Source organism: Sus scrofa, chromosome 13, assembly GCF_054392235.1.
Source record: "Sus scrofa isolate SSC_HxYL_T2T_F1_AM1 chromosome 13, Sscrofa_HxYL_maternal_Yorkshire_Landrace_v2.0, whole genome shotgun sequence".
NCBI classification, from domain to species: Eukaryota; Metazoa; Chordata; class Mammalia; order Artiodactyla; family Suidae; genus Sus; species Sus scrofa.
The window spans coordinates 95793910-95818220 of NC_139395.1; the positions used below are offsets into that span (position 1 = coordinate 95793910).

At 43.3% G+C, this 24311-nt stretch overlaps 1 protein-coding gene across 1 annotated transcript in view; it reads left to right on the forward strand.

Annotated features, from left to right (window-relative positions):
* Positions 1 to 24311, forward strand: part of CLSTN2 (calsyntenin 2) — a 647862-nt gene that overhangs the window by 223285 nt on the left and 400266 nt on the right. Inside the window, exon 2 of the mRNA XM_021071127.2 lies at positions 24173 to 24295. Within this exon, the coding sequence (XP_020926786.1) occupies positions 24173 to 24295 (123 nt within the window). The remainder of the gene's footprint in view (positions 1 to 24172; positions 24296 to 24311) is intronic.

Sequence of the window (24311 nt, forward strand, 5' to 3'; positions counted from 1 at the left end):
TTTTGTTTCTGACCACTCCAAGGTGGCTGAGCCATCAGATCCAGCCTTTGGCCAAGGACCTGCCCTGGCATCCAGCCCATGGGATTGGCCCACACTTTCCATGCATGCGACAGCATTCCCTGCCACATGACAAGAGGGTACCAAGGTCCCTGTAAGGTCATCCAGTATTAGAGGCAGTGAATGTAGCTCATTCCAGAATCATCTAGAATGAGGATCACTCATAGAGGGTCACAGTAGAAACAGACAGATGAGTGAGAAAGGACAGCATTTAAGAGGGGTGGCGGGTCCACCACGCTACTCATGGAGCTGCTTCTTGCCACCTGCTGTGGCCCTGAGCTACCTCTGAGGGATGCCTAGAACCTTGTCAGGACCATGTCGGGTCTGCTTCTTCCCTGGAGGCTGGGCCAGGAGGGTCAAGACAGTGAGTGTCATCACAGGCCACTGAGAAGTGCTTAGAGAACTCTCTTGCTTAGCTGGAGAGCTGGGGGTGGACCTGCCCTTTTCCCTAAAGCCTTTAATTGCTAATGACTTTGAGTGGGATTTGTTGAAGTGATTCTTTGTGTTCAACCTCTTTTTGTTCAAAGTCATTATTCACTGTGGTTCATCCAGATATTTGAGACAGCCCAGCCTGGCATATTCCCCATCATGGCACTTTATAAATGTTCATGCTGATTAGAACTTTTATTTTTCATAACGACCCTCTAATGTAATGATAATGCAAGTAATAGTCCATATCTAATGGCTTCATGTCCAAGGGCTGAAGGAATTCATTTAATGTATTTAGTGCTAAACTCCTAAAAGAAAACTGTTTAAGCTGTTGCCTTCACTTATGCATTTTTATGAATCTCTGGATCATAAAAGGGAATGGCTTATTTGGAAAGTTGGGGGAAAAGGAAGACTTTCAGGTCACTCGTGATGGCCTTTTTGATGGTCTAGACATTTTATTTTTTTCGTGTGATTCTGTTTCATCCATTTCAGTATTGTTAATACTTTTTTATTAAAGTATAGTTGATTTACAATGTTGTGCCAATTTCTGCTGTATAGTAACGTGACCCAGTCGTACATTCCCTTTCTAATATTATCTTCCATCCTGTTCTATCCCGAGACTGGATATAGTTCCCTGTGCTGTACAGTAGGACCCCATGGCTCATCCATTCTAAATGTAACGGTTTGCATCTACTAACCCCAAACTTCCAGTCCATCCCACTCCCCTCCTCCCCCTTGGCAGCCACAATTCTGTTCTCCACTGTACATTATCTTTTAATATCACAGAGCTGCTGAGAAACACTGAGATCTAGGCCAAGGGCAAGGAGACTCTGAGCAGGAACCTGGGAGGTTTGCATCACTGGGTCTGTTTTGGCTACAGTGGTACTAGGCCACTGGACCCTGGGTGGCCCATCAAGCAGGTCAGGGGTGCACGTGTTGCTGGTGGGCAGGGATTTGTTGTGGGGGTGGGAATAGAGTGTTCTTCTCCAAGCTAGAGAGAGGAGAGCCCAGGAGCTAGTTGAACCCTCCTAAAAGACTGGGACCCCCTCTCAGGGAGCCTGACTGAGAAAAACGGAGATGCTCATGGCTGTTCTGCACAGCATCAGCCTGTTCTTTCATCTGAGCCCTCCCCTTTTCGTGATGTCCACTCCTTGCACCTCCTCTCTTCATCTGTGTTCTCTTGTGTGTCTCCCCAAACATGCTGTCAGTAATACCTCAAGGGGGTGAGGTGTAGCCCACAGGTCCCCTCTCCCAAGGGTGCATTAGCTTTAACTGTGCAATGAAACACATTGAGTGCAGGAAGATGCATTGCAGACCAGGAGAGAGCTTGGTCTGAGGAATCTGTAGATTACTTGAAATCCTCTTGCAGACGGGGATGCGTGCCTCCCTCTTCACCTGTGAGAAACCTTGACAGATAAAATACCAGGCACCCAGTTAATTTGAATGCCAGATAAAAAACAAATGGCTTTTTAGTAGAAGTGTGTCTCAAATACTGCTTGGATAAATTAATACTAAATTCATCATTTGTTGTCAGTCTGAAATTCAAATTTACCTGGGCTTCCTGTGTTTTTATTTAAGTAAGATAATTGCACCCATGAGTCCCACACTTGGTACTTTCTCCTGGGGTCCTGAATGTGGCTTAGATGAGACCCCATGCCAGCAAGAGAGGTATAGATGAGTACATGTGGTGGTACAATCCACTTATGCCTAGACTGATCCAAACGTGCTGCTTCCGCCTCCATCCTCCTGGTTATTTCAACAAAGAGGAGGTCCTCACTGTCCAATATATGCTCGGACCATGCAGGGGACACACTCTGAGCCCCCGCCCACTTGCTTGGGAGGAGTGAACATTGCAGAGTGACACAAGCACTAGCCGAGAAATCAGAACCGAGTTCAAATCCAGCTGTAGAACTTAGGTCAGGTGATTCTTTCTCTATGCCTCAATTTCTCATCTATAAAGTAAAAATGATATCTGCCTCTTGGGTGTTTGTGAGTTTCCAAAGTGAGATATGGAAAGCAGCTGTGTGGTGAACCCTGCCATGTGCCACCCACACCCCTCTTCAGTAAAGTACTAGTTGTCCCAGCTGCTGGGGGAATTGTTGATCCAGTGACTGATTAAATGCAAGATCGTAAAGGCCTCTTCATCTCAGCTCAACCCAGGACCACACAGAAAGGGCCACTCAAGCCCAGGGCATTGCTGGGTTCACTGAGCCTGCATCACTTCTCCCTCTGCCCTTCCTGGTTCCGTTCCTCCTCTTCCACAGCTGTGACCCCAAGCCCACTCCTAATGAAACATCCTGTAGCCTAAACTCTGTCTTAGAGTCTGCTCTCCAGGGAAGCCCACCTTCCGTGGCTTGGTACAGTTCCAGGCACATAGGATAGGTGTGCCAATCATGGAAAACACTGATGACAACAACCCAAGAATGGCAACAGCAGAGTCAAACATACAACATGGATCTAGTTTTACATGGGAGCTCCCTCAACATCTTAGAAAGGGCCTCCTTGCTGGTGGTGATATTGTTGACATTAGATTGTGATCAATGCAAGGCCCATGCCAGCCCCCAGGCCTCCCTTGATGGCTCTTGTCGGCCTGGAAACACAGCAGGTGCTCAATAAGTGCTTGGGCAACCTTTCACTGCTCGGTCTCCAGAGATCAGATGAAGAATAAACTTCTATAGGAAAGTCATTTTCAGATATAAATAGCTTCAGGAGGGTTTGCCTGTGTGTGTGTGTGTGTGTGTGTGTGTGTGTCTGTGTCTGTGTCTGTGTCTGTGTAATGGTGTCTGAGAATACCTTTGGCCCATGAAATAAGGTCATGTAGGAAGAGTGTTGTATCCCCCAGAGACTCTAGGAGAAGCTCTGGTCATAGGCAGTGCTGGAGAGAGAAGGCCACACCCAGGAAATGGGAAGTATCTCAAGGAGTGTGTGTGTATGTGGGGGATTAGGCCATAAGCAGGGGGTTAGAGGCACTTGGTGATTACAGAACGAGAGGCTGTTTGCCAGGCTAGGGAGTCATCTATATTCACAGGGCGATGGGAGCTACTAGAAGGAGGCGAGCAGCAGGTGGTGTGGTCCTACTTGCATTTTACAGGCCACTCTTCCACAATGGGGCTCTGACTAGGCAGGGGGGTGGAAAGCAGACCCACAGGAGACATTTCTATGAGGGACATTATATACAATATATATGGTAAAAGACAAATTAACTGATGGGAGAGAAGGGAGACGTGGAGGTGGGTAGCCTGGGTTTTGACCCTCCTTTTCTCTCTGTCTACACAGCTCATTGTGTAAGACCCAGCTGAGGACCAGCCTCCACCTCCCAAAGGTCATTACTGACCTCCCCTGCCTCCAAAGTTCCTACAGAATTACATCTGAGCTACCCAGTCACATGCTACAATTCTGAAACTTCTTCTCATTTCCTTCTGTCATTGGGAGTTTCTCCAAGCAGAAGCCGTTCTGTATCTCCCTCAGCACACACACTCGATTGTCTCTTTGTAGTTCTTTCTCAAATGGGTCTGCTGTGCCTCTCTCAGAGGTTTTCCCTTCTTGGAACATTCTTCTGTCTCTTCAGCTCACCTGTCACTTTTGAAGTGTGGTCCCTCCAACAACCTCAAATAGGTCATGTCACCTCAACGTGTATTCTTTTAGGATCCTGTACATCTCCTCAGCACTGATCCCTGTTTAATTACCAGTGTGATTACATAGTACAGGACCTTCAGTACCTAGCATCGTCCCTCCTATGTACAACAGTTACTCATTAAATAAATATCTGTTGAATGAAACTGTTACTTGTGCCTTACACCCTGTACATGGGCAATCAGTGTTACATTCCGTTAGTCCAGCCCTGTGTTTTGGTGGAAACCATTTTGAAAGTTATTTTCTGGGAGATAAATCCACTGTCTCTTTCAACTCCTAGGATGAAGCAGCCCTCGTATCATAAAGGGCTTTATAGCTAGTTCCCTTCCCTTGTGCTTTAGGAAATCCCATTTTCTTCGGCTCCATTCTCAGTGGCATTGGAGGCAAGCTGCATCTCCGCAATATAAATGCTTCATGAGTCCCAGAAATTCTGAAAGAGAGCCTCTTATGTACAGACCCCGAGGAGAGGTCCTGGGACCAAGACTGTCCCCACAGGCACTAACTTCAGCTCAGATGTTCCCAAAGGAAGCCTGAACCCCTCATGCTCCGGGCCTCATGGGCCGTGGAGCTTGGGTGCCTGCCTGGGGTATGTGACGTCTCCGAGAGCCTGGTGTATGAGAGTTTCAGAATTGTATGCCAGGGTATGGGGATTGTTAAACTCCTGTAGAGGAAGAAATGAGGTTTTAGCCTCTGCCCTGGGGGTGGGGGTGGGGCATCCCAGAACCTCGTTACCTACATGTCTTCTCTCAGCTCCAATTCTGGACCATGTCACCAAGACTGTGAAGATAGGGGCTGCTTTATAAAGAAATAAGGATGCAGGAGCAGGTGCACCCATTGGCACAGGGAATACAAGGGGCTTGCCAGACAGGTAAAAACACAAACCACCTCCCACAAAAGCGTGGCAATACTCTGCCTTTGTGTGTGTCAGTCTTCAAGGCTGGAGATACCTCCCTGGGGTGGGAATGTGCCCACAGTTCTGGCTTGGGGCTTCAGCATTCTGCCCAGGAGCAGTGTTGAGCAGGGCTTCCCCCTCTGGTGCTGGGGTGAGCTCTGCTAACCAGTCTCTGACAGCCTAGGCTGCGGATGCTGCGGAAGAGCTAGGAGGATCAGGTGTACCTCTGCGGATGGTGGGGTGAGGTTAAAAAGGAAATCAAGGCGTTCCCAAAATAGAGCCCAACATAGTGTCCATGAGGATATGGGTTTGATTCCTGGCCTCTCTCAATGGGTTAAGGATCTAGCATTGCCTCAAGCTGTGGCATAGGTTGTAGATGCAGCTCGGATTTGGTGTTGCTGTGGCTGTGGTGTAAGCCTGCAGCTGCAGCTCAGATTTGACTCCCAGCTCAGGAACTTCCATATGCTGCAGATGTGGCTGTTAAAAAAAAAAAAAAAGGAAATCAAGGCACAGGTGAATCAGAGAGGTCATTCTCAAAATCATTACTTCTCTCCTGAACTACTTCTCTGAGAGTTTCATCCTTTGGAGGCTAAAAGACCCTTGGATTTCTCAGACTGTCTTTGGATGAAAATGAGAGCCTTGAAATACAGTCTGAGCATCATTCACCAATGGTGCTTGGGTGGGGGGCAGTGGGGAGGCTGAGCAGAGGGCTATGATGGCAGCCTCAGAGGTGGGGTGGGGGTGGGAGAGAACTCAGTGGGGGAATAGGGCTTCCAGAGAGAGCTGAGCCAAGCCAGGAAAGGGCTTGACAAGAGGGGGCCTAGTGTCGAAAAGACACTTCCCTGGCCTCACCGATAGTCACAATGCAGGCCAGTTTATTAACTGACTGAGCAAGGATTTATCAGTGCCTTTCATGGGCCAGGCACTGTCTCAGCTCTGGATAAACAGTGATGGACAAAACCAAGCAGGCATCCAATCCAGAAGGGGCCAGACCCTCACAGAGTCAAGACTTAGAGAAGGTAATTTGGGGTGTGATCACTGTGATGCAAAGAATAATGGGGAGATTGTGTGGGCAGGGAGAGAGAGTTGAGATGAGGTCTCCAGGAAGGGGCTGTTTGAGGTCTGAGCTGAGGGCAGAGTGATGAGCAACACCTGGTCATGCTATGGGGGAAAGGCATTAGTCATTAGTGTTAATAAAATCTAATATATGTATCTTTATTAATTCAGTTAAAAATTAGAAACCCATTACATATTGAAAAAATAACATGCTTTTTAATTAAAAATAACTGTTATCCAAAATTTAAAAATAACGAGGAGAGTGCCATTGTTTCACATTTTTGCAAATGTCTGTAAAAGCAAGCACCCCAGGTGGGACTCATCTTGGTCAGTATGAGGAATAAAAAGTAAACCTATGTGGCTGGGGCATTGTGGGGAAGGAAAAATAGTGGGAATGAATCAGGGGTGGGTCCAGTAGACCATGGGAAGAAATTTCAACTTTATTCCAAGTGTGATGGGCCATCTTGAGAGGGTCTAAGCAGAGAGGGCCATGGCCTGCTGTAGGACCGTTGCTCCAGAAGCTCTGTGGAGAAGGGATTGTAGGGGAGAAGAGGGAAAACAGGAAAGCAAATTTGAGGGTTCTCACAGAGGTTCAGGCAAGGGCTGGTACTGGCTGTGGATAGAATCTTGGCAGGTAGAAGGATGGGGGGGCACCACATTCTATACTGTGTAAAAACGGCAGAACCTACTGATGGATTGTGTGTGGATGCGGAAGGACTGTTTGAGGAAAAGGCAGAATCGAGGCACCTCCGGAGGTTTTTGCTTGAGCATCAATAACGGTGCCATTTTCTGAGATGGTGCCCTTGCAGTGAGGACCGTGTCTAGGGAGGAAAGCAACACTTGTGTCCTGTTCCCAAATGGCAGCCAGAGGGAAGCATTTCCTAAACATTTAAATGGGGATGGTAAATTATGCCTGGTCATGGATGCATCTTTAAGAAATGAGCAGGCTGGAGTTCCTTTTGTGGCCAGCAGTTAATGAACCCGACTAGGATCCATGAGGATGCGGGTTTGATCCCTGGCCTCACTCAATTGTTTAAGGATCCGGTGTTGCCATGAGCTGTGGTGTAGGTTGCAGACTAGGCTCAGGATCCGGCTCAGATCCTGCGCTGCTGTGGCTGTGGCGTAAGCTGGCAGCTATAGCTCCAATTGGACCCCTAGCCTGGGAACCTCCTAATGCCACAGGTGTGGCCCTAAAAAAAAGAAAAAGAAAAGAAAAAAAGATTATAAAAAAAGAAATGAGCAGGTAACTCAGATTTGAAAGCCGAACACCCTTGCTTTCCCTTTCTCATAAAACCAAAGGCTGGGAATTGAACTGTCTGGGCTCTGAGGCCCTGCCTTCCACGGGCTATTCCTGTGGAGTGTGGGGACACTGGGGGACACTAATGCTCCTGGGAGACATGAAGTTGCTCTGACTGCTAACTTTGGATTTGTAGAGTCCCACGTAGACTGCATGTCAGTATGAGAACCTTTCACCCAACTTTCTCTTCCTCTCTCCTGCCCTGAGATTACATTTGCACCAAGGTCTAAACTGCGTTTTCCTTTACACAGTTCTTGTGCATTTACCCCCATCTTTGTTCTTAGCATTTGCTTCTTGGAGGACCTGGACTAGCACCCTTTGCTGACCTCAGAAGGGACAGGGCTGTATTAACCCTACCAGATGCCAGCAGGGTAGCAGGTGAGGTCTTGCCCCTGCCATTTGTGAAGTGGATTGAGTTCTTAGAAAGGTGCAGTGGGAGGAGGTGTCCCTGTTGAGAAATTCAACCCACATTTTACAAAAAGGGTTTCAGAAAATTTTTTAAATTATATTGAGAATTAACACGTAACTTTAAAATTTCTCCATTTTCACTAATATGCAGCACACCAAATAATACACTATCACCAGCATGATATTCATCTTAAATTCAGTGTAATGAGCTCTGCACAATTAGTTCCATTTATCATTCTGTGCTCGTAAGAATCTTTGAGACTTTCCCAACCCTCAATTAGTTCATTGCTAGTCCATTTGTGTGCTTTGTTACGGATAATATGCATGTCATGTTCCCTACCACATGCCCTGTGACAATTTGATTTCATGAGTCAGAGTTACTTTTCCTCCTGAGACCTTCTCAATTCCCCATGGAATTCCATGGACTTCCCATTCCATGCTGAACTGTTCCAGGCTGATATTTCTCTTTTTGCCAATTTCCTCTCTCTATCTGTCCACCCATCCTCTTTGGTTTTTATTTCCTCGTTTCCCCTCTGTGCAGTTATCCCCAGAAGTAACGTTGGTGTGTGTGGAAAGCGACATTCTCTGATCAACAAGAGTTCCTCAGAAGTTAGTAGTCCACACCAGAAATCTTTGTTCAGAGAATTTACAGTTTGGGAGGAATAGTGATTCCACATAAAATGCAGTCTTTGTGCAGATGGTTGACCTGAGCACTACGAGCATATTCATTCTTTGATCTTTTAATCACATTTGTTGGGCACCTGCCATGTGCCAGGTCCAGGGTCCTTGGAAGCTCTCAGATCAGAGATCCTGTACATTTCTTCTGGAAAAGATGAGAGATTCTTCTAGCTGCCAAACACCTGTTCTTTTTATCTTTGGGAGAAATTGACACCTTTCGCAGTGGCGTTGCCCTCTGAAATTGCTAAGATCCTGATTTCTCTGTTGAGATACAGTGGTTGCCTCCCAAACGCTCTGAAATTTCAGAGTCTAGATTTATTTCACAGATTCATCATGAGGTTTTTAACCTTTGAAGCCTTTTGCAGGAATGATTTATGAAGTTTGTTGCTTCTTATGGCAGTTTCTGCAACCAGGTTGCAAGTGATATAAGGACTGTGATTGCAGACAATTATTCCCTTGACAGCATGCGCTCAAGTTCTTACAGCAAGAGAGGATGCTCTTCCTTCTTTTTCCAGAAAAATCAGAGGCTCTATTACCTACATGGCATTTCAACAGTTGGTGTGCAAGCTGCTTAGCCATACAATTGCTTTCCTTTCACAACCAGCACCAGAGAAAGAACTGATCTTGACACCACATGGATGGCCTTTACCCCAACTGACTCTAAGAATTGATTATGTGAGTCTGGCCTTGGTAGGCTTAGAGATCTTTTCTCTCCCTCCCTCGATTCTGTCTCTTCGTTTACTCTCCCTTCTGTTCCTCTGCTCCTGCCTTTTCTCTTTATTCCTACATGAGTAGTACACACTATGTTTTAAGTCCTTTACCAGGCCATACAGCAAAATTTGTGGTCAAGGAAACACTTTAAGATTCTTAAATATTAGGAGTTCCTGTCATGCTGCGAAACGAATCCCACTGGAAGCCATGAAGTTGTGGGTTGGATCCCTGCCCTCGCTCAGTGGGTTAAGGATCAGGCATTGCCATGAGCTGTGGTGTAGGTCACAGACGTGTCTTGGATCTTGCATTGCTTTGGCTGTGGTGTAGGCCGGCAGCTGTGGCTCCGATTAGACCCCTAGCCTGGGAACCTCCATGTGCCATGGGTGCAGCCCTAAAAAGATAAAAAGGAGGAAAAAAAGATTCTTAAATGTCTTTAACAGATCCTGAGCTTTTGTTTCTGTGGATTATACCTATTGCTATTTATTGCTTTAGTCATTAGTGTTAATAAAATCTAATATATGTATCTTTATTAATTCAGTTAAAAATTAGAAACCCATTACATATTGACAAAATAACATACTTTTTAATTAAAAATAACTGTAATCCCAAATTTAAAAATAACGAGGAGAGTGCCATTGTTTCACATTTTTGCAAATGTCTGGCTTCAGAGAATATGGCTGACTTTTCACATCTGTGTCTGGATTCAGTCTGTTGGGGTACCTCTTCTATGGCCTCTGGAAAACTCCTCTGAAGAGTGTGAGGGCAGAGATAGCAAATAGTATCTTAGTACTTTCACAAAAATAGCTCCGACCTTGTGAATCCCTCAGAGGGTCTCAGGGCCTCCTAAGGGTTCCTAAGCCATACTTTGAAAACTATTGTGCTAGGGTTAGAGATACAGGCATAGAAGAGCCAGCACCTTTCCCAACCATCTGGTAGTGGAAAGACACAAAATGATATCGGCAGCCCAGTTTAGTCCTTGATGTGCTGTGGATAGGCAGGGGGCTGTGGGAGGACCCGGAGAGAGCTAATTCAGTCTGGGGGATCTCTTTAGGAGTGGGGAAGAAGAGAAGGGTCAGAGAATGTTTCCCTGAGTTAGTGGCGCTTGAGCCGAGCTGAGCAGGTGAGCGTGCAGGTAATACAATTTAAATGCAAAGGGAACCACTTTGTCTGATACCCTGATACCCAGGGCTGATAGCGAGGGTGACCCAGGGTACTTGGCTTTCGGCTTTGTGATGATCCTGTGTTTGGCAGGAGTGGAGGGGAGGCTTTTCTTGCCTATCCTGTCCCTATAATAGCCCAACTTCCCAGGAAGGAGCCAGAAGTGCAGATAACAGTCCACATAAATAAGACGTGAAATTGGCCTGCCAGTGCTTTCTTTCTGAAGCATTGAGAAGCTGGTGCACATTTTGCAGTGAATATACTGTAAACCAGATAATTGCCATTTGTTGTTCTGAACATCTTGGGATCTAAGGCATGAAATGGAATTTGCAATAAAAGTGTATCTCACAATTGCTACCCTCTAGAACAAAGTTGATAGCAAAAGCCACAAAGGTTTTATTTATTAGTTTGCCAGTAGAGAAACAAAAAAATCAGTGTTTCTATCTGAGGTTAAAAGGAATTTGCTCTGTCACATCCAATCTTCTTACTCATTTTGCATATAACATTTTAAAAAGATTCTTTGGTGAGTGTGATGCTTAGTTTCATGTGTCCATTTGGCTAGGTTATAGTATCCAGTTATTCAGTGAAACACTCATCTAGATGTTGCTATGAAGGTATTGTGGAGCTGTAGTTAACATCTATAGGCAATTGATTTTAAGTAAAGGAGGTGATCCCCAATAATATGGGTGGGCCTTGTTCAATCAGTTGAAAGGCTGTACGAGCAAAAACTGAGTTTTCTCGGATTTCCCATTGTGGCTCAGTGGAAACTAATCCGACTAGGAGCCATGAGGTTTTGGATTCAATCCCTGGCCTCGCTCAGTAGGCTAAGCTTCTGGCGTTGCCATGAACTGTGGTGTAGGCTGGCAGCTATAGCTCCAATTAGACCCCTAGCCTGTGAACCCTCATATGCCATGGGTGTGGCCCTAGAAAAGACAAAAAACAACAACAGCAAAAAAAAAAAGGTTTTCTCGGAAAAAAGAAATTCTGCCTCAAGACTGCAGCATCAACTCCTGCCTGAGCTTCCAGTCTTCAGTCCTGCCCCATGGATTTTAGATTTGCCAGCCATATAATCATGTGAACCAATTTTTTTTATATATACTTAAATATACATGCAGATACACATATATACACACATGTATATGTATGTGTATATGTGTATTTCTATATCCATCTCCATCTCCATCTTGATCATCTCCATCTCTGTCTCTTATTGGTTTTACTTCTCTGGGGGACTCTGACTGTTCTCCAGTTAGTTCAGTCTTGGCTCTCATCTTTCCTTGTGCCCCCTCAGACCCTTGGTCCAAAGTTTGACACACAGAGGATAGAAACAATGTGTGCTACTGCCTTGAGCTCTGGTCAGGAGGAGGAATAACCTGTGTGGGAATAACCCTCAATTCTTCCATTAGGGACCATGACCTTGAATGACTACCTTAAGCTCCCTGAGCCTCCATAACCTCATCCATGAAAAGGGGCCCATGCAGCCCTCCCACAGGGGCAGTTACGAGGATGTAATGAGATCACATCTCTAGAGCCTGGCACATAGTAGGCCCTCCGGTGTGGCCATTCCTGATTAGTTATACAGTGGTGATGGCTGAGCAATGGCAATTACAGAAAGAGACGCAGACAATTACATTTAGTAGCATCAGTTCCAAAGTAAGTAATGGGCTGGTTTTAGGGGTTAAAGATGTTTAAAATGCAGCGAAGGATGAGCTAGGGAAGTGATAACAGTCTTGGGGAATTACAGATATAACAATTTAGCGCACACTTCAGTCCAATAATGTTGTTGAGCAGGTAAGACATTTTGCTTGGGAAAATGAGTTGGCTCTAACAATTGAATAGGAACATTAAACCATCACAGTCTGTTCCCCTGCTTCCTACTCTGAGATTATTTTTCTGAATGGCTCCCAGTCTTCTTCACAGACTTAATCTAATCTCCCCAGCCCACCAGTAAGTGCATAGGGTAACTTGGGTATTGTCCATCCAGGGCACAATGGGTCCCTTGTGGGTCCTGGCCACAGGCTGTGGGTGTTGAGATTTGCACTCAAAGGGCCTTGACTGGGAACCTATAAGGTGTTTGTCACTGAGTCAGCTCTGACCTGGGGTCTCACTTTATCTTGCTTCCCATAACCATCCAGGATTGGTATTACCTCTATTTTATAAAGGAGAGTGAACAAAAGTCTGGGAAGATTGAAGGACTTGACTAAGATACCTGTTGATTACATAGTAACAGAACCAGGACATTAAGCCCAGTGCCCCTTGCACCCAATTTCAGGGTCCCCTTAGGGCAAGCTTTGGGCAGTTGGCTTTATCTGGATGGCTTGCACAGAGTCAACTGAAAAATCCCACTTTTGGAAAAGTAACACAATTCCCCATGACGCAATTCTTCCTAGCTTTGCTCCTGATCCACCACCTGCCAGTACCCAATGGGATAATGGTATATGGTTCATCCCCAGGCTGGACCAGTTTAGTTAATGACCTTGAGAGAACCCACACTCTAAACAATTGAGTATTTATGGATGAAAAATGATGGACGGATAGAAAGAAAAAAATAGGAATGGTGGATAAATCGATGGATAGAAGGAAAGGAGGGAGGAATTGAAGGGAAGCACTGGTCCATCCTGACTAAAAGCACCCATCAAGTAGTTAAGGATTAATGACTCAGCTGTCTTTTCCTCAAATGCTTTTTCAACCCATTTTTCAACCCAATTAAAACAGTGCAATGTAACCCTCATCTTCTATGAATCTTTGCATGTATGAGTCACACACATGGGATTTGCATTTAAAACTCCCTAATTGGTACCTCTAGCGAGAGGTATACATTGCCTCTAATTAAGTGATGGCACATGTCACCCTATGTTTAGCTAGGCACGCCCTCTTTCTATTTGGGTTATGTAGGAATACTTGCTCACTGGAATCAAAAGTGCTGCTAATTGCTTCAGACCTTAGAGGTGCCGGGAAGGCAGAAGTGTGCTCACCTCACTTATTAAGGTGCCAGGCACTGTGTCAGGATCTGTGGACCTCATTGTGACTACGATGCTCCCTCTCCCAGAAAAGGGGGAAGGAGGGACAAAGAAACAGCTAGTGGCCATGCAACAGACCTATGGCCTGAGAACAGGCAGTGCAGAGTGAGGAAGGGTACAGAGGAGGACGGCTGGAGGGGGCGGGGCTGGGGCTGCATCTGGAGGGTTGAACAGGCAGGAGCCAGGAGAAAGGAGTGTAGAGAGGGGTAGACAGCACAATGAGGGCAAAATCATGGGTTGTGGAGGGAGCTGGTGTCTTTGGGTGGCTTCTCTGATCTCGAGGGTGGAGGGCGGGAGAGCTGCTGACAGATCCTGGGCAGGGAATCTCAGGACCAGATTTGCCCTTAGGCAGGCTTACCTCTACCTAGACATGGATCCTATCCCACCCTCACTCTGAAGCAGGGGATAAAACTACTTCTTAAAATACTATCACAGTGATTATAGTTAGGGGTCATTTTATTGCAAGAACAGACACCCATTCAAACTAGTACAAATTTAAAAGTGGTGGTTGGGGGAAGGACTATTGAATGGCTTCACTTGGCGTCTGCAGAAACCCCAGAGCAGGTATGGGAAGGGTGAGCAGGTCCTGAACTGGGGAGCAGGCATGGGGGAAGCCCCTTTATCTCCTGCAGCTGCTTGGAGGAGCTTCTCTTTTCTCTGTATATTGGCTCCCAGATCCTCTGTTCCTGACTGATGAGCTTTCTCTGACTTTGGGGGCTTTCTGGCTCCCCCTAAACATTGGGGGGGATGATCATTGTGTGAACACCAGCACCGGTTCCTTATGAGCTTTCATCTCAAGTGCCCATCGCCAGATCCATTATAGTTTCTGAACCTCTTAAAGGAAAGTTTCGAGAGCTAATCAACTGGCCTTGCCTACTCCAGGGAGGTTAACTGCACCCTAGTAAAGAGGTCATTCTAGTGATCAGACTTCTTTTCCTGCCATGCCCAATTTCCCCTTCTGACTCCATCCCCTTGTGGAGCTGCCTGGACTGGGATGGATGTCTAGTGCCTGGGGGACTTACTCTACCAGGGGATGGAGTCTGATCACTAGGATGACCTCTTTACTGGAGTACAGTTAACCTCACTGTAACATTTTGCAATCAGTATGGTATGTGTTTACTCAAAATTCACTTTTACCCAAGGAGAAGTATTGGAGTTCTGAGTCTCGAGGAGCTAGCCATGGCCAGAGGGTCAACTGTAGGATGTAAGCAGAAAGATTCAAAGGGTATGTCATCACCGGACCCTGCTGCTTGGATTGAGTGTTAATGCAGTTTTTCAGAGGTGGAAGCAGAGAGAAGAGAGCCAAGGATAAAGATGTGTCTGTGCTCTAGGTCAAGGCGCCTTGAGTGGCAAGACCTAATTTCTCTGTAAATGGAGCAGAAACATCACACCGATGTTTCCTCTATATGAGTGCAAAGACACAGGCATTTCTAGATGCTGAAACAACATGGAAAGGAGACAAAACAGAGGCAAGAAGCATGTCCTCAGGGGGCATGATGTGACAGAGCTCAGCTTCGGGGAGAGTTGTACTGTAAACAGGGCCATTATCTTGTGAAGAGCTGATAAAAGTCAGTTCTTCTGAAGTTACAACCAAATGGAGCCATGTGACTAGCCTTGGTCTGCTGGAACAAAGACGCAAAACATTTGACAGAGAAAGGAAGCAGTGAAATAAGAAATTACAGCCAAGCCACAGCACCTGTTGCTTCTTTCTGGCAAGGTAATGGTTTTCCAGTGTCTCTTGTCTCTTGAAGCCAGGGTTTGAAAGTAGCTCCTGGACTGATCCTGTACCAGCCTCTAAGCCCTGGGTGATGTAGACGGCTCCATCAGTCGAATGTCTTGGTGCACCTTGCTCCCTCAAACTATGTTCTCCAACCAAACCTAACTGTTCTCATTCCTTGCCCCCTTGGTACAGCAGGTGCTTTTCCCATTGGGCCTTTGCCCATCTGATACTCCTCTGCCTGGGGTCCTCCACAAGGATGTGGATCCTTGCTTAATTCCTACTGCCCGTGGCTTAGAATCTCTTTCTCTGGGAGGTAATTCTGCATTACCATGGCTGGGTGAGTGTTTCTCCTCTCTTTTTCCATAGCCCTCTGCATTTCCTCTTCTTACCTACCTCTTGCCAGAGTGGTATCATGGGTCCATTTCTCATCTGACTGTCTCTGGAGGAAAAGGACCTTGTTCTTGTCCCATATTTATTGTTATAATTTATTCACAGTACAAGTCACTCTTTTTATTTTTTTTTTAATTTTAAAATTTTCTCCTTCATTTTTAGGGCCATACCTGCAGCAAATGGAAGTTCCCATTTCCTAGGGGTCTAATCAGAGCTGTGGCTGCCAGCCCAGGCCACGGCCACAGCAACATGGGATCCGAACTGAGAGCTGCATCTGCAACCTATGAGACAACACTTGATCTTTACCCACTGAGTGAGGCCAGGGATCGAACCCACATCCTTATCACAAATATTAGTCAGATTCTTAACCTGCTGAGCCACGAGGAGCACTCCTAGTTCACTCTTTGTAAAAATGCAGACTGATAAATTTTAACAAAGGCACTTAGAGGTGTACCATCACCACAATCAAGATACAGAACAATTCCATCATCCAAGAAGATTCCTTTGCATCCTTTTGCAAGCAAATGGCATCTTACCCCCAGACCCTAGCAATTACTGGTCTGTTATCTGTCTTTATACTTAGACATTTTCTAGAAGGTCATATGAATGGCATCAAACAGCATGGAGTCTTTGGTGTTTGACTTCTTTCATTTCACCCGAGAAATGCTTTGGAGATCCATTCATTTCATTGTATGGATCAGTTGTTGATTTCCTTTTATTGCTGCATAGGTGTGCATCATAGGGATGTGCTGCCATTTGTTTATCCTTTCACAGTTGATGGCCGTTTTAGTTTCCACTTTGGCACTATTCTGCATAAAGATTCTATGAACATTTACCTACCAGTGTTTTGTCTAATTTATGTTTTCATTTCTCTTGGGTAAATCCTAGGAAGGAAATTGCTGAGCCATTTTATAAGAAATGGCTAGACTGTTTCCAAAGTGACTGCATTATTTTACATTCTTACCAACAGTGGATGAAAGTTTCAGTTGCTTCACCTCTTCATAAGAACTTGGTCTTGTCATTCTTATTTTAATATTTCTAGTGGTGACTTGGTGATATCCAGTAGGGACTTTAACTTACAAATTCCTGATAACTGCTATTATTGAACATCTTTTCTTGTTTTTATTTGCTGTGCATTTGTTTACTCTGGTGACAGGTGTGTTCAAATTTTTGCTTTTTTTAAAATAGGTTATTTGTCTTATTTTTGCATTGTCAGAGTTCTTTATATATTTTGGATACAAGTCTCTTATGCGATGTTTTTGAATATTTTCTCCCAGTCTGTAATTTTAAAAAATATTTCTTAAAATTATTTTCCAAGAATAGAAATTTATAATTTTTATAGCATTTGATGAACCAACTTTATCTTACATGATTCATACTGGTTTTTGTCCCTTCTAATAAATCTTCACCTAACCAAAAGACACTCAGGGTTTTGTTCCTATGCTTTCTTTTAAAGGTTTTAAAATTTTAACTTCTACATATAGGACCATGATCTATTTAGAAATGAGTTTTATGTATAGATGCAGTAGGATTGAAGTTCATTTTTTTTTGCATGTAATATCCAAAACAGCATTTAATGAAAGCACTATCTTTTACCCCATTGCATTATCTTGGAACCTTTTTCAGAAATTAATTGACCATGTATTTATGTGTCTTTTTCTGCACATTCTTTCTATTGATCTATATGTCTGTCTTTATGTTAATATGACACTACCTTAATTAGAGTAACTTTACAGTAGTCTTAAAATATCAGGTAGTATAAGTCCTCTATCTTTGCTCTTCTTTTTCAAAGTTGTTTTGCCTATATCACGTCTTTTTTATCTCTGTATAAATTTTAGAATTACCTTATTCGTTTAAAGAAATTCTTCTATTACTTTGACTTGGGTTGCATTGATACTATATAGATCAATTAGGGGAAATTTACATCTTAACTATATGGAGTCTACCAAACCATGGAACACTGCCTATCTCTCCACTAAGACCGCTCTAGGTCTTCATTAAATTCTGCAAAATAGCAGTGTTTTCAGTGTAGTGATCTTTTTTTTTTTTTTTCATTTTTTGAAGTCTTATTAACATATAGTTGATTTACAAGTTTGTGATAAATTTTGCTGTACAGCAAAGCAATTCAGTTATACATGTATACACATCCATTCTCTTTCATATTCTTTTCCCACATAGATCATCACAGAGTATTGAGTAGAGTTCTCTGTGCTATATGGCAGGTCCCGTTGGCCAGTCATTCCATGTACCTCAGTGTACGTATACCAATCCCAAACCCCAAGTCCATCCCCCCCACCACATGTCCCTTTTGATAACCATGCGTTTTTCAAGGTCTGTGAGTCTGTTTCTGTTCTGCAAATAAATTTGTTAGTATCCCTTTTTTAGATTCCACATATAAGTGGTATTGTGATGTTTGTCTTTGTCTAACTTCTCTTAGAATGATAATATCTGGGTTCATCCATGTTGCTGCAGATGGCATTATTACATTCTTTTTTATGGCTGAGTAATAGTCTATTGTATATATGTATCACATCTTCTTTATCTATTCCTTTGTCCATAGACATGGGGTTGCTTCATGTCTTGGCTATTGTGAATGGTGCTGCAGTCGACATTGGGATGCATGCATCTTTTCAAATTATGATTTTCTCCAGATGGATGCCCAGGAGTGGGAGTGCTGGATCATATGGTAGTTCTGTTTTTAGTCTTTTGAGGAACCTCCATACTGTTTTCCATAGTGGCCATACCAATTACATTCCCACCAGCAGTGTAAGAGGGTTACCTTTTCTTTGCACCCTCTCCAGCGTTTGTTGTTTGTAGACTTTTTGATGATGGCCAGTCTGGCTGGTGTAAGGTGGTACCTCATAGTAGTTTTGATCTGTATTTCTCTGATAATTAGCGATGTTGAGCATCTTCATTTTTAATGCCGTTATATTATTTTTAACTTTTTATTTCCGATTGTTTATTTCTACTACATAGAAATACAATTGATTTATATATACTCAATTCTATGGCCATCCTAAACTCACTTATTTACTAGTTCTAGTTGCATTTTTGTAGATTCTATAGAATTTGCTTCATGGATCATCCTAGTCCCTGGAAATAGACAATTTTACTTTTTCATTTCCAATCTGAGTGGGAAAACATTCACTCTTTAATCATTAAGAGTGGTGTTAGCTATAGGTTTTTCTAAAACTCTTTATCTGATTGAGACAGTTTCCTTCTATTCCTCATTTGCTGATAGTTTGAAGTATGAGTGGATGTTGAATTTTTTCAAATGCTTTTTTTCAGGGACATTTTCCTCCATTTTAATACATATGCTAAGACTAATTGTGCAAATTTTAGGTACTACTTCATAAATATTTGTTGAATGGATGAAGCTGGGCTAACTACATCTGAGAGTATAAGGTACACTTCAACTACTCAGAAATATGAAATGAGCTCGGGGAACTTAAGAGTAAGTATTTAAATACCTAGTCATGTCAGGGGTACTAGATTTGCCTAGATAATCATGGAGCTTTCACAATATTCCTATGAAGAAAATATCTCCATTTTATAAATGAGGAATGAGCCGTAGATAGAAAGATTAAAAAACTATAATATGGTTGAGATATGGGGAAGAATTCCTGTGTTTCATTACTCAACAGAAATAAAAAGACAATCATCAAGTTCAGAAAATAACAACAACAAATACACACACACACACACACACACACACACACACACAGGACAGGCTGGTTCCAAATACAGTGCAAATTAAAATGAAGTATGAGAGTTCCCATTATGGTGCAGCAGAAACAAATCCGACTAGTAACCCTGAAGTGGCAGGTTCAATCCCTGGCCTTGCTCAGTGGGCTAAGGATCTGGCTTTGCCGTGAGCTGTGGTATAGGTCGAAGACACGGCTCAGATCCCACATTGCTGTGGCTGTGGTGTTGGCTGGCAGCTATAGCTCTGATTCCATCCCTAGCCTGGGAACTTCCATATGCCACAGGAAGCAAAAAATAAAATAAAATACATAAAATAAATAAAATAAAATAATAAAATAAAAAGAAGTATGATTCAGCCATTTGATGGAATGAACAAATCAAGAATCCAGTTGGTCTAGATACAAGGAATGGTGCTTTGTTTTGTTTTTTTTTCAATGGCTGCACCTATGGCATATGGAAGTTCCCAAGCCAAAGACTGAGTCTGAGCCATAGCTGAGATTTAGGCCACAGCTGCAGCAATGCCTGATCCTTTATACCATTGTGTCCTGCCCAGGGATTGAACCTGTGCCTCCACCGTGATATAAGCTGCCACAGTCAGGTTCTTAACCTACTTCACCACAGCAGGAACTCCAGGAATGGTGGGTTTTTTTGTCTGTTTGTTTTGTTTTGTTTGCTTCTTAGGGTCACACCCTTTGGCATGTGGCTGTTTCCAGGCTAGGTGTTGAATCAGAGCTACAGCTGCTTGCCTACATCACAGCAACAGCAATGCCAGCCACAGCAATGCGGGATCTGAGCCACATTTGTGGCTTATACCCCAGCTCATGGCAATACTGGATCCCTGACCCACCGAGCGAGGCCAGGGATTGAACCTGCATTCTCATGAATACTAGTTGGATTTGTTTCCATTTTATCACAAGGGGAACTCCTGAGGAATGGTATTCTTGAAATGACTGTTGAATCACTAAGAAAGAAAAATAATCCTTGCACAATACTTGGCTCAGCCATGAATGGTATCCTCATAGTTAGAATAATGTAGATATAACTTACTGGTTTATAACCCTTAGAATTTTATCTACACACAAAGTGAAGAAGATAAAATTTTGGTTACTCCTCAGAAATGCAAAGCCTTAGAAGTTCTCTGCAGCACAGTGGATTAAGGATCCGACGTTGTTTACTGCAGTGGCATAGGTCACCCTTATGGCACGGGTTTGATCCCTGGCCCAGGAATTTTCACATGCCGTGGGCACGGCCATAAAAATAAATGTAAATATTTATCAACCTTGACAAAGAAAAGATCCGAAGGAAGTTAGAAAGTGGGGAGGAAATTAAGAAATTTTAGGGATATGAGCCTTCTTATTTTACATAAAGGGAACATTTAAACCCCTCTGAGCCTTAGTTCCTCACCTGCACAATGAAATACAAAGTCTTAGCTAGAGGGATTGCTGTGAAGATTAATGAACATATGTAAAGTGCCTAAAGTGTGGTACAAACTCCACTAAGGATAGTAGTGATAGAGAGGAGACTCCCCATTAAGGAGGCAGAAGCCTCAATTTCTTAACTTCAGGGTCTGCAAAGCACCCTTCCTGCAGACACTGTCTCGGCCCAGAGATCAGAGGGTCGAGTTTGAGTAATGAAAGGTCAGGGGCTGTGTGCCCAGCCCAGGACATCTGAATGAAATGAAAACTCTGTGGGTGGTGTCTGCTCCCCATTTTAAAGCTGAGGGAGTTGAGACATTGAGTGGCCAACTGGCTTGCATAAGATCAGCCCTGAAGTGGCTAGGCCAGGGCTGAAACTCAGCCACTGGGATGCTAGATTCCGTTGTCTGCCACTGAGCCAAGTGGCACATGAATTTGAAACACTGGGTGAGCTCCTGGCATATCTTCTGTACACATTTCTAATGAATAGGCCCATAGGCTTAATTAAAGGGAAAAAAGATGAATTGTTTCTCCCAACAGTTGCAGATTATTTACATTGCATTTGTGTTGATGGCTAATAAAAGAGCAAAGGAGTGTGTGGACAGCCCAGAGTGGCTGTAATTCTTTCAGGGTCCATAATGAAGCGCCGGTCTGAATGCCAACACGTGAGCCTGGATGAGCCTGCTGCCCATTAAGACCTGCTCTAGGCAGAGCAGCTCTCTGCCCTGGGCATGATTCAATCATCAGAAATAGGTCTCAGAGGCTAAGTCCTGAGAATAGCAATGCATATGTCCCTGCCCCACTAAGCTGTCCCTGGGTTAGTTCACAACTGCTGTGGAATGGGTGACAAAGGGTAGAATGGTGGTCCTACTAATCCTGGAACAGTGCTTAACTGGCCTTTTAAGCTTAATGGAGGGGGAAGCAGGAGACACCACCATAGAGCTGTTCTCAAATCTATGTATAAGCTCCTTCTTTGCCATGGCTATTGAAACAATTTATAATCGTATTGTGTGTATAATATATTGTAATGTGGGTTATATAGTATAACGGGAATTACATATATTGTAATAGAAGTGTGTGTGTGCGTGTGCATGCATGCACACTTTTTGGGTATCGTGAAGTACCAAAGAGTTTTAGGTTTTCACAATTGTTAGTAATCAGCCCTGTGGCCATCTTAGGAAAGTTACACCTTAGGAAAGTAGTTTCTTTATCATTTTCATAATGATCACACCTACCACTCAAGTTGCTACAGGGAGCATTACGTATGTGACAACACCTCTTACACTGTGAAGCAGGTGTGAGGATTGGCATCAGGACACCTTTGATAATTCTGGGGCTCCCTCTAATCAGTTATTTTATTTCTTATTTCTTTTTCATCTTTTCTTTTTATGGCCACATGTGTGGCATATGGAGGTTCCCAGGCTGGGGATTGAATTGGAGATGCAGCTGCTGACCTACACCACAGCCATGGCAATCTGGGATCTGAGCCACGTCTGTGACCTACACTGCAGCTCGCAGCAATCCTGGATCCTTAACCACTGATCGAGGCCAGGGGCTGAATCCACATCCTCATGGACACTGTGTTGGGTTCTTAACCTGCTGAGGCACAATAGGAACCCCTGTCCCTGTTATTTCTAAAGCAGCTACTGTACACCCAGACTTCCGTGGAGGAATAAAAAGACAAACCAAGGAGTTCCCAGTTGAGGAATTAGATGAAGACTGTAACAAGTTCACTCTTAATGCCAGTGTGGAGGATGGACTAGAGTGGGGACAAGACCTCTTACTAGAAGACCATCAGGAGGGCACTGCAGCTATCCAGATAGGGGAGCTGGTCCAGAAACAAATCAAGGAGATGGAATTAGCGGAAACAAGATAGTCACCAGGTTAGATTCTCACATAGGACTATTATACCAATCCTGGTATGATGTCTTAGTACTGGTTGGCTTTACATTATTTTATATTCATTTGCTCATAACAAAGCTAGGTGGCTTAGAACAACAGGAGTTTATTGTCTCACAGTTCTGGAGACCAAGAGTCTGAAATCAAATTGTCCGCAGTACCATGATTGCCCCGACGATCTCTCTGATAGCTTTTGGTAGTTTCTTGGCTTATGGCAGCACAACTTCAGTGTTTACATGGTGTTCTCCCTGTGTGCATGTCTGTCTTTGTATCCAAATTTCCACTTTTTATAAGGACACTGGTCGTTTTGAATTAGAGCCCACCCTAATAACCTCATTTTAACTTGATTACCTCTGTAAAGACCCTATCTTCAAATGAATTTACATTGGAAATTAGGATTCCAATCTGTCTTTTTTTGGGAGACACCTCAACTAGTAACATATATTTGAAATGTATTTTAAGTGTATTAATCACACATTATATAGTATATATTTCAGCTGGTCAAATCATTGAAGAGCAACTTAGGTAATTTAGACCATTTTATAGACATAATCTTTAAACAAATATTCAATTGTTGTATCTTTACACATATGTTGGTATCTATCTATCTATCTATCTATCTATCTATCTATCATCTATCTATAAAATTCAGTATCACCTCCTAATGATGGATCATATAAGGCTGAAGTCAGAAATGCCAGCACACAGTTGTAATCTGCACGTTTGTTGATTGATCATGGACTTTAACACCAAAACATCTATTAATTGATAGTAATATTTGAGAATTAAAACTTTTTTCCAAATCATTTTTATTTTTCCATTATAGCTGTTTTACAGTGTTCTGTCAATTTTATGCTCTACAGCAAAGTGACAGTCACACATACATATATACATTCTTTTTCTCACATTATCCTCCATCATGCTCCATCACAAGTGACTAAATATAGTCTCCAGTGTTACACAGCAGGATCTCATTGCTTATCCATTCCAAAGGCAATAGTTTGCATCTATTAACCCCAGATTCCCAGTCCATCCCAATCCCTCCCCCTCTCCCTTGGAAACCACAGGTCTGTTCTCCAAGTCCATGAGTTTCTTTCCTACGGAAAGGTTCATTTATGCCATATGTTAGATTCCAGATGTAAGTGATATTGTATGGTATTTGTCTTTCTCTTTCTGACTTATTTAACTTAGGATGAGAGTCTCTAGTTCCATCCAGGTTGCTGCAAATGGCATTATTTTGTTCTTTTTTAGGGATGAGTAGTATTCCATTGTGTATATACACCACATCTTAATCCATTCATCTGTCAATGGACTTTTAGGTGGTTTCCATGTCTTGGCTATTGTGAATAGTGATGCCATGAACATACAGGTGCATGTATCTTTTTCAAGGAAAGTTTTGTCCAAGTTTTGTCCAAGAGTGGGATTGCTGGGTAATATGGTAGTTCTATATTTAGTTTTCTGAGGTACCTCCATACTGTTTTCCATAGTGGTTGTACCAATTTACATTCCCACCAACAGAGTAGGAGGGTTCCCTCTTGAGAATTAAAACTTTTGATCAATTCTTTAAAATCTCTATCTATACTGGGCATCTAGAAATAAAAAAAATAGAATTTGGCAGTATTTATAATATTATTATGGATTAGTTATTCAAATGATGATCTCAAATGTCAATCTTTTTGTTTTCTTGTATCCATTATTTTCTAGTGAACAAACACAAGCCATGGATTGAGACTTCGTATCATGGAGTCATAACAGAGAACAATGACACAGTCATTTTGGACCCACCACTGGTCGCCCTGGATAAAGATGCACCAGTTCCTTTTGCAGGTGAGATGATGGCTTA